Source organism: Amphiprion ocellaris, chromosome 17 (genome assembly GCF_022539595.1).
Source record: "Amphiprion ocellaris isolate individual 3 ecotype Okinawa chromosome 17, ASM2253959v1, whole genome shotgun sequence".
NCBI classification, from domain to species: Eukaryota; Metazoa; Chordata; class Actinopteri; family Pomacentridae; genus Amphiprion; species Amphiprion ocellaris.
This window is the reverse complement of record NC_072782.1, coordinates 9,865,958-9,880,981: the sequence shown is the minus strand read 5'-3', so window position 1 is coordinate 9,880,981 and position 15,024 is coordinate 9,865,958. Positions and strand designations below refer to the sequence as shown.

The 15,024-nt window shown below is 39.5% G+C and overlaps 1 protein-coding gene across 6 annotated transcripts in view; it reads right to left on the bottom strand.

Annotated features, from left to right (window-relative positions):
* Window positions 1-9,949: 9,949 nt before the first annotated feature.
* znf618 (zinc finger protein 618) overlaps window positions 9,950-15,024 on the bottom strand; it is a 36,914-nt gene continuing 31,839 nt past the window's right edge. For all 6 annotated transcript variants that reach the window (XM_035955854.2, XM_035955851.2, XM_035955853.2 and 3 more), the window contains one exon: window positions 9,950-15,003. In XM_035955854.2, the coding sequence (XP_035811747.1) occupies window positions 14,455-15,003 (549 nt within the window). In that variant the 3' untranslated portion in view covers window positions 9,950-14,454. The remainder of the gene's footprint in view (window positions 15,004-15,024) is intronic.

The window sequence follows — 15,024 nt, the reverse complement described above, 5'->3', positions numbered from 1 at the left end:
AAGCATTCTCAAACTTCAGCTCTTTCTTCTCGTGGTGACGCCACCGCTGCCAGTCTTCCTATCACTTCTGTTTAGAGAAAAGTGGTTGCAGCATTGTGCAATAATCCCGCTACGTCATCCAAGTGACTGTAGAGAAGTCAAATAGGAAAAAAAACATTGTCCCATAATCCATTAATGCATCCAGCTTAATCTGTGACTGTAGAGGTTCTAAAGTGCAAACCTAAATGCTTTTGCTTTTTTTTTTTTTTTTTTGTGGATGATCTGTGGAGCAAAATGATATACGCTGGAGCGTCAACAATGATAACACATAGAATAATGCAGATTAGGTTTACAGTAAATATGAGGGAATGGCTGAGAGATGTTAAAAAAAAAAAAAAAAAAACAGTAGTGACAATAGGATTCCATAATAGTGGCCAGAACCTTGTAAGGTGATGGCTCTCTCTAAATATAATACCGTTACAGAATACCCATTAAAACCCTTAAGAGTATAATCCCATAGTACCTACAAACACATACCAGGTCGAATTTTCTGCGATTCCATGAAAACCGGCATGCACGCAGCTCCCGGTCAAAGGAAAGCACTTCCCAACAAGAGATGTGCAAACTGAGATGGAGGTGTTGTTTGTTACTTTGACAGAGAATATTAGAAAGATTACAGAAAATGTATATACTCGCATAAATCAGGTTTAATCTCTCCTAATGCTTATGACAGCTGTCATTTATATGCGCTTAGCATTGAAGGGGCAGCCAGTTCAGCCGGACAGTGGCATACTATATATGGACACAGAAAATAGAGACTGCTATTGTGTTATGGGTGGATAATCAAAACATAATCAGAGTAGCGGCAGAATGGCACGTGAAATGCTATTCATAGTAGGGAGTGGTCAGATTGCCGTCTTATGTGATAGAGGAAAATCAATACGTTGGGATGCTTTTGTTGATGAAAAAAATGCCAATTGTTTAATTTTATTATGTGGTGAATTTTCTGCGTAATTTACATTAATTCATCACAGCAAATTGAATTGCTTTAAGTTAGATAGTAGATCACTTTAGGTCACAGAATGGAGGGAAAAATTAACTCAGGCACATGGTTATGTCCTAGTTTTATATGTGTAATTTAATCATCCCTCCTAAGTGCATTTTGCATCACTATGCTATGTTCTATTACATTCTAGTCTGTTTTTTTTCTATATGTCATCCCTGTCCTCCCGAACCCTCCAGCCTGCCCCTTTATCTTCCCTTATCCTAGCGCAACATCATTTATTAGTTATAGCTTGCAGCTATAGAGCAACAGAAAGTAAGAGGACAGCAGGATGGCTTCTTTTCTCTGTAGCTTTTCTTACCACCGTTTCTTTCCTAAAGTAACAGCTACATGCTTCAGTAAAGGAAATGCAGAATCATTCGTCACATTATTGCCCACATATGTAAATGTGCATGAGCAGTGTGTGCCTCATCATCGTCACATCCTGGATTTTAGCTGCTGTTGTGAGCTGTGTGGTAAACAATAACCCATTATGGGTCCCCAATGGCAACCAAGGCTTGCCCTTGGTTTAACTCTGCTGCTTGTGGGGAAGAATTATATGTGCAGGGGTGCAGAGTACGGCACAGTCAGCACACCACCGCTTACCACCACTACTGCCCCTCCGTCTAGACTTTAGAGCATGTCCATATGGAGATGGTTAAAAAGCTCATTAGCCTGCCTACTTGAAATACAGTTGCAGTGACGCTTGTCCATAAAAACACAAAGTAGACTGGTTTCTGCAGTGGTATTAACCAGGTTGAGGCATCAAGCCCCCAGGACTGACAACAATTTGGCGCAGGCCCCCGGTTCACCAAATGATGGCAGAAAATGAATGCTTTCCAAGAAAGGAATAAGGAAAGAAATTATTTCTTGGAAGATTTCTGAAACTATTTGCTTGAGGTAGTCTGATCCATCTGGGTGAGGAAGACTGGAAAAATGTTTGGTAAGGTGAATGGGATATGGACCATTGGAAGAAAAATGGCTTGGTCTTATTAAAAACATTTACGGTGACAAAGACTTGCTTTAAGGCAAGGAAAGATCTGAGGAAGAGTGCAAAGACCAAATCCATGCAACACCCATTCCGTGTTTCACACTAGTGAAATTTGCAGTGTGAGCTTCACACGCTGAACTCGCTGAACTAAAACTTACACGTTCCCTCCTTTACTGGCAAAAAATAGGCTGTATATTGGGTGGGCACTTGTGGCATTTGGAGAGTTGCAGATTAAAGCACATTACAGAAAGTCCTTTCAACACCTACTGTACAGTCGAGTAGAGGTTGCAACAGGCCTGATTTACGTTTGTTAGGAAATCTGATGCAATGGGAAAAATGTAAGATGAAGGGAGAAAGAAAGGGAAGTTATTTTCCCATGAGATGTACATGAAAATGTTTGCATGAAGTTCTTTGTTCATATTAAAACTAAATATCCAACAACAAATACCTCATCTCAATCTTAATCAAATAGTTTAAAACATATACAGTAACTAATCCTATATTCTAAAGCTGCTTTACACAATATTTTTGCTTTAATATGTGAAACAGATGGCATGCTTTTGTTTTTACAAGCACAACTTTAGTGTTATGTGCCACCTTTTAATGAAGTAGGCAGAGAAAAATTGCAGATAAATCCAAAGTACCTGTTGAGTACCAAACAACAGACAAAGTTAGTTGAACTTAGTGCAGCATTTGAGATGAATATTTTCCTCAAGACATGGTGGGGACCAAAACAGAGCAAAAAAGATAAAGAAAAAAGAGTGAGAATGACCAATGAACTTTAATCAGATTCCAGATAAATGCAAATGTTGCTCTATGTCTGTTTGATATGAAATAAGATTTAGGTTTATCAGCATCATTAAATGATAACATACAGGATAGATGTGTTTAAAGCTAATCTGGGTTAAACAGAATGTATCCAAAATAGATTAATTATCGTCAACTCCCACATTTGCTAAAAATCAAGAGCTATATTAATTGGAACGCAAATATAATTTTTGTTTTTGAATACATACAGGGATATTCCTGTCAGTAATGGTTGTAAAAATACAGAAAATATAGACTTTATAGTCAATAGTTTTGCATGATTGATATAAATTATATTAAATATCATACCAAATAAACAAAAAAATGATGTGCATTCACCAACTTACCACGTATATTTGTCTCGGTGCAGAAGCTCTGTTAAGCACTAGAAAGAGAAAACACAGGACAAGACAAATTAAACCAGAATATACACAGCAACCATTTAAATAGTAACAAACATTAAGGAGTCCTTACAGAAACCAGTGGGTGTCCCTTTTCAACACAAAATATGCATATATGTGCTACTGAGCAGTATAGTACATGCAAGAAAACTAAATTAAAGGCTGTCAAAAGCTGAACGAGCCGAACACAAGGACCAGTCAACAAAGTCAACAATCCCTCAAGTATCCTTTGTGGGCACTAGTCAGAACTTCACACCTATTAAAATTTTATTAATACAACCAAGCCCTGTTGCTCAATATCTTTGAGGTTGTGTGTTTCATTGGCAGGGCAATATTTACACTGAAAAGTGAACACTAAAAGAAAAACTATGTGCCAAATGCTCATAAAGCATCAGAAATCATGGAGTGGCACCAGTGTTGTGGCCCTGTACCGTATATGTATATGAGTGTTTATCTGTGTGACTGTGTTTGAATAGACTGTAGATGGTTGATGGAGGTGTGTTTTACTTTGAAAAAAATGGAAATAGCTGCAGAAGGGAGGCAGGGAGACTGTGTTTAATACATGTACAGGCAAATATCCTTGGTGTGTTAGCGTGAATCATAGCTAGCTGTGCAATTACATTAAAAGGAGTGTTCCTTTTGGTGTCTGTGTTGAATCGCGACGACATATTCTACATATTCTTGCGTCAGCTGTTTGCAGGATGGTCAGTAGGTAGGACGCTTTCTTGGTGTGTAGCGTGTTAGCCAAGGTCACCATCTTAGAGTAGAGATGTAGCTGTACCCAAGACAAAAATGGCAAGAATGCCTAGAATGCGCTCGGTAAACAGCGCTAACAAAATGCAGTGGACTTTGCAAAGAACTCCTCCACCTCGCGCTCTTTGCGTGTGTTTTAAGTAACCAAAGTTCTTTGTGAAGTCCGTAAACAATGCGGCAGCAGTGTAAACACCACGATGCTGGGAAAGGAAACATAATGCGTTCAGCCCAGTGTGCTTGGTACAATGCTGAAGTCAGTAAGCAGAAAAACACATGCTGCGGCATAAGTCAACAATGCATAATGCTACGTCGAGATGAGCAAACAATGGGCACGTGCTGATTTGCAGTCAACAATGCAATGCCGCACCTTAATGTGTCTGGGCCAAACAATGCAAAAGCCGATTATGCAAATTGGGGTTATCGAGGGCACTGCAATGTAACAATGGCACCAAGTTGATTGGGCTGTGAGCGCGTACACTACCCATCCCCTTGGGCTTCTTTCTTTTTCCCCACAGATGCCTTTCCCAAAACCCCCTGTGCTCCGGTCTCTTTTCTGAGGCCTCATTATAGAGGCTGCTGTCAATCGGAAGGTCAAGGGTCACGGCAGAGGATCAGATTGATCAATACCCCCCGGCCTGATCAATCAACTTGTCTTTTCGCTTCCACCAATGGGATGCCGGCTTCCATCTAAACAAAGGATTGAGAGCAAAAAGAATGTCAGAAAGAATTGGGAGGAGTAAGAAAAGGGAGAATGTAAACAAGCCTGCCCTGCTGAACAGATTCCACAAACGTCTTTTTCTCCCCCCTCAGTTTAGAATGACATTGTGGAGGACACTGATGAGCAACAAGGAGCATCGTGATGCACCTGTAATGCTCCAGCATCCTTCTGTGGTTGCTTTGTGGAAGATTTAAATCTGGTGATGTAGTCCACATGGCAATAACACACACGTGCCCTGGCCATCTTCATCTTCTTTAGCGCTGTGAACTATTTCAAATAAAGGTTAATATTTGTATAGGCACACATTCATCTTAACAGTGGGAAAACGTTGCTTCTTTTAAAATAACTCAAACAATCATGATGTACAACCACAAAGCGTACTTCCATTTAAATATAAATCACCTCATTTCACATTTCCAAATTAGAAGACACAAGCAGCCTTTTAGCATTTGCAGAGTTAAGAAAATTGAAATGATCCATTAGCTTTGATTATCAAACAGGCTTAATAAATGTGTCATTTTTCAGTATCCTCTCAAATTAAAATTGCCCAGTGTGTATTTTCAATTGAGTGTCTGCTTCTGTGCCCAGGAATTATTCTCCCCAAGGAATAACTCCAGCTACCAAGTAGTTACAAATCATAGAAATGAGATGATGGAATATAGAAGAGAAAGGCACTCAATGCTAAATCATTAAAAACGTGCTTTCTTTACCTCGGCCCCAGAGCAACGCTTCGCATGACATTAGCTGGCGGGGAGCCAAGCATAAAGGGTGAGCTGTGCGGGGCTGTTCTGCGGTGAAAGATAATTCTTTTAAAACTAAGGGCAGTATCTTAACAACACAGTCATGACATGCGGCAATAAAACAGATTTAAAAGGTTTTTAATACAATTTGAATGCTCTAAAATCAGGTAGCACAATATACTTAAGTGCCAGGAGGAGGGAGTCATTCACAAAACTACAGTCACTTCGCTGCTGTGTTAGCTTTGGATCACATTACAGTCATTTTTCAATTATAAAAAAAAGGAAATTTGTTGAAGAACCCCATCTGATAGTACCGCAACACAGAGAAACCAAAAGAAACTACATACAAAGAGAATGCAATCAAATATAAAAGATGGAAGAATTACATCAACTTTTAAACATGATTTATTTATCTTCGGTCGTTTTTTCAACCATTTACGCTTCAGCAGTCTTATTTTAAAATGTACAGGAAGTGGCACAGACAGGTAACCACTGTTTGGTGCCAAAGAAATGAAATCATTAAGTTATTCAGGTTAAAACATTGCAGACAATAAAGAAAAAGTATGAGAGTTAAATGCACAGACTGAAAGTAAATAAAATATTAATCTCTCTCAAATCTATTTTTCGCCACTTTATGAATCAAAAAACTTAACTTATTTCTATGAAAAAGTAATAAGACAAGATGCAAATACTGCAAGATGAGAAATGTTTAAGAGTTAGTTGCGTGTAAGTTCCCAAAGAAATGCTAAGAGATTCTTTAAAAAAAAAAAAAAAAAAAAAACATATTTGGAGTTTTTAAAAGGTGTTCTTTTGTTACTGGGTAACAGCTGGATGCAGTGCAGGACAAACTGCTAAAACAGGGAGGAAAGAGAGGAAATGGAAGGTGAGGTCATGAACTTGATTTAAATTCACCGTGTTGTAAACGTTGGTGGTACGTGTTTTAGCTTAGCGAGCTGTCAACACAGCCCTGGGGACTGTGTGTAACAACTCACTCTCAGGGGAAGAAGTTTGAAAGGTGCAGCAGAAGGTGAAGTGATTGAGTAGCTGAAGACTGTACAGACACTACAGAGGAGTTACAAAACAGGGGTGCAAAGAAAGACAGAAAAAAAAACGGCAACAGAAGGAACCGTTTGTATAATGAGCCAAGATGGAGGAGTTGATTATTTTCAACTTCTGACATTTTGTAATAATTTCCCAGCCAAATAGAGCAATTTTATTGGTATGTGTAATGTTACTTGTCAAGCCTGAGGTTCTCTTGGTGCAAATTAACAGAGGAATAGAGAAATTAAGTCAATGCAGCAAAAAAAAAACAAAAAACAACTTAACAAAAGACAGCCATGTCAGAAACAGAATCTACTCTGGCAGTAACAGTGATTTAAAGACCAGCGTCAGCAATCCTGAATACAGCAGTTTAACAAAAGGCAATGACGTCCTGACTGATTCACCGAACCCCAAAATATATCCAGACTTCACTGTAAAGGCTTAAAATTCAGGGTTAGATACTGGTCCTCCTCCTGTCACTGTCCTCAGCTGTCTGAAACTGCACGGTGAGGCTGGATGTGCTCCCCAGATCATGACAATGATTAATAAATAATAATGGTGAGATCAGGGGGACATCGCTGAACCGCTATTTATATCCACGGAGCAAATTTAACCTTGACCTGCTTTTTCCTACCGTGACCACACATGCCTTCCTCCAGCCAAGGGTCAAACAGCACATTTTCACACGTCTGCATTTTCTCCCAACTCTGACTTAAATGTGAAATTTTTAATTCTGCTCTGTAATTTTTCACCACCAGCCTCACAGACTGTGGGTTCACAAAGAACGTCGCAAGCACAATTTTTGCAAGTATAGGAGTACAAAAACACCTAAATGCTCAGTGTGTGTGTGTGTCGTCTTTATAATTTGTATAGTTTACACTGTATCTTGCAGGGCTTTTAGTGGATCACAGTAGCTTTAGGAGGGATGAGAAGCCACAATCTTTTCGGTCTGGTGTGGGAAGAGTTTAATGTGAGTCGTGTATGGTGTGTGTGCATGTATATATGTGTGTCTGCGCAGGTGAGCAAAGGGAGCAGAGCAGGGAGGCACGCCGGGTGCCTGTGAGGTCAGGGGCTAGGTGGAGTGTTAGCGGGAACGACACCTGACAGCAACTGGGTGGATGCGCCCTGGCAGTTCTGTACATTCATGTCACTACCGATAAAAGTCTGCACCTGCTGAGCAGGAGAAACTACAGTGCCGGTGCCACCGGGTCCTCCATACAGGGCAAGGAGAGGAGGATGTGAACACTTCCTTCCGCCTGTCCTTCCCTGTCCCTCCAATGCTCACTGAGCAGACAAGTCGCGACAGCTGTGATGGCCATTGGTTGGGCAGGGGTGAAGGTGCCAACCTTGTCAAAGCCAGAGGTGGGGGCAAGGCTGCATGGCACCACCTGATTTGGACTCGGAAAATGAAACCTGGATGCCTCCCTTTGGGTTGTGTAACAGCCAAGGGCAAAAGGAAGTCCACAGAACTTTCCGTGTTACTGTAAATGTAGCTGGACGGATACATGTGTCTCTCCAGGTAATGCAAAGCAGTCAGCTTCATGTGCTGAATGGGTTTGTGAGAAAAAGTTAACATGATCACTGACAAGTACATAAAAGCAAAGCTGGCAAACATAGAGGCAGGCTGAGAGGTTTATGGTTTTCCTTCTATCAGGGATTTTTTTTTTCCAGGTAGTTCAGATTCCTTCCAAAACCGTCTGGATGGAAAACTTCAAAAGACCCCTGTAATATAAAAATAATAGTAAAAGTCTGACATTCTGTGTCATGCATGCAACAAACTTTAACCTTTGTAAGTAGTTCCTCTGAAGGATCTTTGCTGATAGAGCATGAGGATGAAGCAGGGAGACATTGCTGATGTTTTTATGTTGGACACTAAACTTACGTTAAACTTAAATAAGAGGCAGCACAATAAAGTGACAAAACTACATTTGTGTTTTTGCATTGTGGGAAGATTTCTGTTATTATGCAAGTACATGACCCCATTAAAATAAATACACAAACCAAAATTAAAGTGTATACTGTTTTGGATTAGTGGATGACATTCGACCGTCTTGCCTTCCCCCCAAAACTTTATAGTATTCCATATTTTCCTATAAAAAGGCGTTGAACACAATAAAAACAGCTTTGTGTCAGTATAAAACAATTCAAATTTCCCTAATGCATGATTTAGTCTATTGTTTATGCTGTTTTCAGACTGGATTGCATTTTATTGTGCAGGTATCCACTCTGAGGCTGATAAAAAGCCACATACTGCCACCTAGTGTCCACATATTGACACACAGAGGGAACCCCCTGCTACATTTATCACACTCCCAATGCAGCCACAGTGTAAAATCATAATTTTAAAACTTGGCAACAGTGAAAATGAACAACTCATTTTCCTTTTTGTACGACTTTTGCGTGTGCTGCTAGCTGCAAAGCAACCCCCACATGCTTTACTCCTTCACTTTCCTGGAGAAAAGAGCTGATCTGCAACTTCTCTGTAACCCAGAACTAAACGGAAGCAATTGTCCAATGGGTGGGTTGTTTTCCCTACAGTTTTTTTTCCTTCCTTTTTCTAAATGACTTCAAATGAGGGGCCGGCTCCCCTTAGTGCTTATTGGTGCCGTAAGCAAAAAAACCCAAAAAACTTAGCATGTCACTGTAGTAATAGCCAGTGGAAAAACGTCACCTTCAGCAGTGGGGGTGTAGAGGAAGGGAGGCCAGTATATGTTGTAGTGTGTATATATGTGTATATATATGTGTGTGTGGGTGAGGGGGTTGGTGGACCAGGGGAGGAAGAGCGGGGGAAGCAAAGTTGGACGCATGTGCTGCAAATTAGGCTTTGGTAGGCGGCGGCCCCCCTCATGTTGGGAGCAGCGGAGGAGACAAGAGCACGGGTGTTTCTGCATGGCTGCAGACTGCTGCACCTTGGGGGTTGACCGACCCGGGTGCGAGAGGAGGAAGCAAAGACAGCAGGCAGTGACCGAACACTTGCTCGCTTTTTCCCTCCCCTCTCCCTTCGCTCTTTTGCCCAATCCGTGGCCCCCCGGGGAACCCTTGCACGCACTTCTAAAGCAGCCTCTGTATATTCACTCCCCATGCGAGTCTTCAGTCGCTCTTTTCTTATATAAGGCCTCTCACCCCCACCTCCACCCTTCCCTCTCTCTTCTCTCTCTACATGTGTTTGAGGCCCGTCGTCCCCCCGTCCCCCCTTTAGCCACTGTGAAAAGCTCATTTCTCTCTGGGTGGGAGTCCTCGTTCGTACTCAAAATAAGCAACATTTTAACAGGAATTATAGCCAAATAGCTTCTAAAGCTTTCTAGACAATTCACTAAACCTCTACGTTTCAGGACAGCAGTGAAGCTTTTTAATTAAATTTTACTCAAATGCTTGAATACACGCCTCAACAAGGGGGTTAAAAACAAAAACGTATAGATTAAAATCATTTCCTTTATAATCCTCCCTGTCCCACATCTCCAACTGCATACACACCAGTTTGACAGATTTGGAGTTTATTCACACGTAACATACTACAGTGGGTAATGTATTCAAGAAACATTGAACAGCGCTGTCATATATGACACAGGAGAAACGAAAAAAAAGACACAGAACCCTTTCTTTGCCATTATATAAAAATAGTGTTGCTACAAAAGTATAAATTAGGTTTACTAATAAGACAACTCAGATCTGAATCAGGAATCTGCTGCCAAAGTGCGATAAAAAGACAAAATGAATAGAATCAAACATATTTTTTTTTTTGCATTTTAGCAGAGTATAAAAAGGAAGAAATGCCTGTAAAGTAGGATGAAAGCAACACTAATTTCTTAACCTGAATTGATAATACAGACTAGAATCCATAGTTGAACAGAACAGATCTCCGTGTTAGCATTCTTATACCACATTTCACAACTGAACTTTTTATTATCTGAATAAGTTAAAATCCTGAAACAAAATAAAACTTACAGCTGATTTCAGTTTTCTAGTAACAGTATCTAAGTTGAGTTTTCTATTATATCAAAACCTTTTTGAAATGCTACTGTAGAAAAAAGAGGTATAATGTTATTGGTGCTCCCTACTTTATCTCTGAAATGAAGGTGCCCCCTTGTGGCATAAAAACAGCAGTTCTCTTGTATTTACATAATACATCCTCTGAAAATGGATGATGTCAACCCATAAACACCAACCCATGATCAGCACAGCTACTCCCACCTTGAAAGGTTCAAATTCAGTCCGGGTTCGCTTATCTGACTCTTAATGAGCGTCTTTAAGTAACATCAACTCAGAGCCAGTATGATTAATTTCCATCTGATGAGAAACACTGGCTTATAACATTATATATCAGTACTCTTATTAAAAGCATGCATATCTTAGATATAATTCTTATTTAATCAACAAAAAGAATGCTATTTCTAAGTAAAATTAAGTTGACATCATTACGTCAACAATGGCATTTTGTCCCAGAGCATATCCTATTGAAAATACTTATTTAAAAAATGTAAGAAAGAATCCCTTCATCAGTTCAGTCGAAGATCACCGGTAAAACCAACAAACCAATGTACAGTTTTTTGACTATTCCTTGGACCAATCTTAAATTTTTGTGTGAATATCTAATTTTCAATCTTTAAATTACAACACTACTTTCCGAGTACTGAGGTAACACATTGGATTGGTACTTAGAAAATTAAATTTAAATTTACAGCAATTTTCTTTTATTACCAAAATATATTAAAAAGAAAAACAAAACAAATATTTTAAGAAACCATTAGGGAGAGAAAAGCATTTATGAAACACTAAATCAAAGCTTGGAGGTAAGGAGAGCTACAGTTCATCAAAAAGCATCTTGTGTCGTCGTGAAACTATTTGCGATGCAGAGCTTTTGACCTGTAATTGTTGTAATTTAGGTGTTTTATACCTTTAATGCCACTTCATCAAAAGCTGACAAATGTTGTATAACTGAAACACACGTGTGCGTTTTATCGGACAAAAAGATTCTAGTTTCAGTAAGACTATAATCCGATATTTGGCTTTGCACTCATACTCACAACGTTCACCCAGATGCCCTTAAAGTTCTTATTTACTGACTTTCCAACATTACTTTTCACAACCTATTGATTACAGTCGCTTTAACATTACGTCTGATTAAACTGTCACGATTCTGACAGCACTGACTCTCAATTTTTCTATTGAAAACTGTAAAGTTAAACAGAGGTGATTACGCTGAAACAGGAAACAGATGCTTAAATTTATTCACCATATAGGCTTCAGTTAAAATGATTAAGGAAATATTCACAGGGAAAAAGAATAATACTTCGTACCTTAAGTTGTATCTAAAGCTGGGCAACATGACAAAAAAAAATGATTTTACTGTTGATATTATGATTCTCAGTGTCATTGTAATGAAGCCTTTAGGTGAAAGAAACCCCAAAACACAAGAAGTGAGCAGTCAAATCACTTAACTGCACTGCACAACAACTATTAGAACCGAAATCCAAATGAGAGTCTCGCCCCAATAAAGATCTTTCATGTGATTTCTAAACTACATCATTCATCATTTCAGTAAAAGTTTATACAGGGGATACCTGTGTTTCGGTGTGCTGTTGTTGAAATAATTATTGACCTTTTTTATGAACGGAGAGCATAAATGCTCAGTTAATTAAACTTTTCTGTAACTTGTGACAACATGAATAAAGCACTTGTCCAAATACCACATTTGTGCATGATTTTAAAGTCCTCATTTGAACACTAGAGGACACCGTTTCCAACCTTTGAGTCTACAGGAGTGGGGAAAAAAAGAACAAAACTACAAGCTTTAGAAAAGATGGTCAAAAGAAGGCCATTAAACAGCAATATAAAGGCATGATGTTCGCTCTGACTTTAGGGTTTAAGGTGATCGCATGAGAGAGACTTAAGGCCCAAAAACAGAGATAACAAACTAGTACTTGACAAATTAGTACCAGAGGCAACAAACAAATTTTTACAGTATAGCCTCCATTCATCCAAGTCATTTTAGGAGGTATTAGCTCAAGTAAATGTATACTAGAATCCATAAAAAAATAAATAACTTGACTTCATGAGTATGCATGTGTTGACTTTAGTGAATGCACTGGCTGAATGTTTTTTTTTTTTTGTGCTGTAAAAAATAAACCCTCAGTGTTTCCTTTTCTCGTTTGTTGCAAATGGCACTAACTGTATTTGGGGTGGAACGTTTCACAAAAGTCACGGTTCAGTACATACCTCGGCCTTGAGGTCACAGTTTGGTTTCTTTTTCGGTACAGTGAGGAAAAGTGGCGGTGCCTGCTTGGATGTGCTCATTCCTGAGAAAATCCCATTGATTTCACAAACATAAGATAATTTACGGTTAATAACTGTAGGAGTGTCATGAGAACAGTCAGATAAAGTTGGAAACTATGCCCTGTGTTAAAGCTTATTGCCTTAAAAATGGAAAAATTGTAGCTCACATGAGGAAGACAATGTTTATTATTAGAATGACAAACGTAGAAAGAATAATAAATAAGGTAATAACTTTCCTATGAGCAAATCCTCTATTTGAGCTTCGAAAACGTATACACACACACACGATGATTTTTGCAGTTATGTATTAATATCTTGCTTACAAGCTTAGCAAGCTGTTGGTTAATACTGCTGTTAGTCTGAGGTTAATACACAGGCAATATGTCCTGTGTGTAAAAACAAATGCACAGATGCAAGTTGTATTTGACTGCAAGAGTCTGATGTGGAATTCCTGAATTATCAGCACTAGAAACTGTCATTAAGCAAGTGAAAATGGCCTTATAATATTATCATTGTGTTGTTACTAAGTTCGGTTGTACTGTGACGGATAAAAGGATGAAATAAGGAATATATATCCAACATGTTGTTTAATTCCTTGAGGGTGCAATTCAGCTACAACATAAGGCTGAATAAAATCAATCAAAAAAAACTGGCCACTAATGTGATGCTCAACTTTGTACGACTGTCAATAAAACGTAACCAGAAGATTAATTTAATTCAAGTTGAATGTCGTAATTTAAGCTCTTCTGTGTAAGTCTAGGAATTTGACTTGTGTATCTAGCAGCAATGACCTCTTAGTGCATCTCAACAAATGACTTACTTTTACAATTTGTACAGTAAACGAAAAGGAAAGCATCATGTAATTGTTTTTTTACATTCTATCAGTGACTTTTTTTTACCCTTTTGAGTGAAAAAATACGCATCCAGTGCACGTAAATCCTCCACAGCTACATTTTGAGGCAACCATCAAATTAGCTGCAGTGATTTAGCTCTCAGCTATCTGCCCATCACCTGTGGCTGAATGTCGAAAAATATAGTTTTCAGTGATACATGATTAGAAATCATAAACCTAGTGCACTTAGTTGTCAGAGGAGTAATGGCAGTGAAGATTCATCACTTGTTTTTTTTTTGTCATATACCAATGAAAATAAAAATTCCACAATATACCGTATTTGCAACAATATTTTGCTGCTACATCACTCTTTGATAACTTTCATAATCTGGTAGGGTTGTTTTCAGAGGTCTATGACAGTAGCTTCAAGCAATGAATGCTGACTTAACCTGAAAATGTTGCCATCCAGTGAGAATAACAGCATTATAGCCTTGTAGCAGTTTAGTTATTAGGCTGGAGTAATTCAAATCACTGGCTGTGACAAGACCAAACTCATCCTGCTTATGTGTGCAACCCAAACCGAGGGCAGCGTACCAAACGGGACAATCTTTTGAGTTACCGTTCCACCCCTACATTTTGTCCACAGTACTTTACAACAGTCCTTTCTCCATACAAAATATGTAATAAGCCGCATTGTTTTATGGGTGTTTGCAACCTTTACAATGTTTTTCTGTAAATATCTGTCTTGAGAGGTTTTCAATGTCCATACACATTTATGTTTACAGTTGGTCTACATCTACAGTATATAAATAATAGTCTTGAGTCATTGGTTGGAGGTGAAGGTTTGGTTGTTTAGGGTTGGTTGGGTTTTTTCTTCCTAGCCCATGTTAGAGCGAAGGAAAATGAGTTTGTTCATCTCCTCAGCAGTTACCTGCTGCCTCCTCTTCATGGCCAGGCTCTGCTCGCACACAGTCACACACTCGTTGCGTATGCCCACAGCAGGCACTGCAAGGAGCCAGAGTGCCAGGCGAGCCAGCCTGGGGAACTTCTCACCTACTGTTGAGCTCCAGTACTGGAAGAGATCAGGTGTACCTTGGAGAAGAGGCTCAGCCAGATACTGAAAAATCTCTTGTCTAACTTGGCTTTGACTCTCATCTTTACCAGACACTGTGCAGGATGAGGACAATCCCCTCGAGGGGCCGCCATTGTTTCCACTTCCGTCTATACGGCTTATTTTAGGGGTGGGTGGGCCATCAGTGTCTCGATCCTCGCCACCTGAACCTCCAGCCCCAGTCATACCTCCATCCCTGGTGTCAGCAGCCATTTCACATGCACGAGAGATGATGTCCTCGTGCTGGTAGGCCGGCACTGAGCGCAGCTTCAGCTGTGGGTCCAGGACCATGGCCACCTGGTGAGCTCGTTCAACCTGCACACAAGAGAACATTTT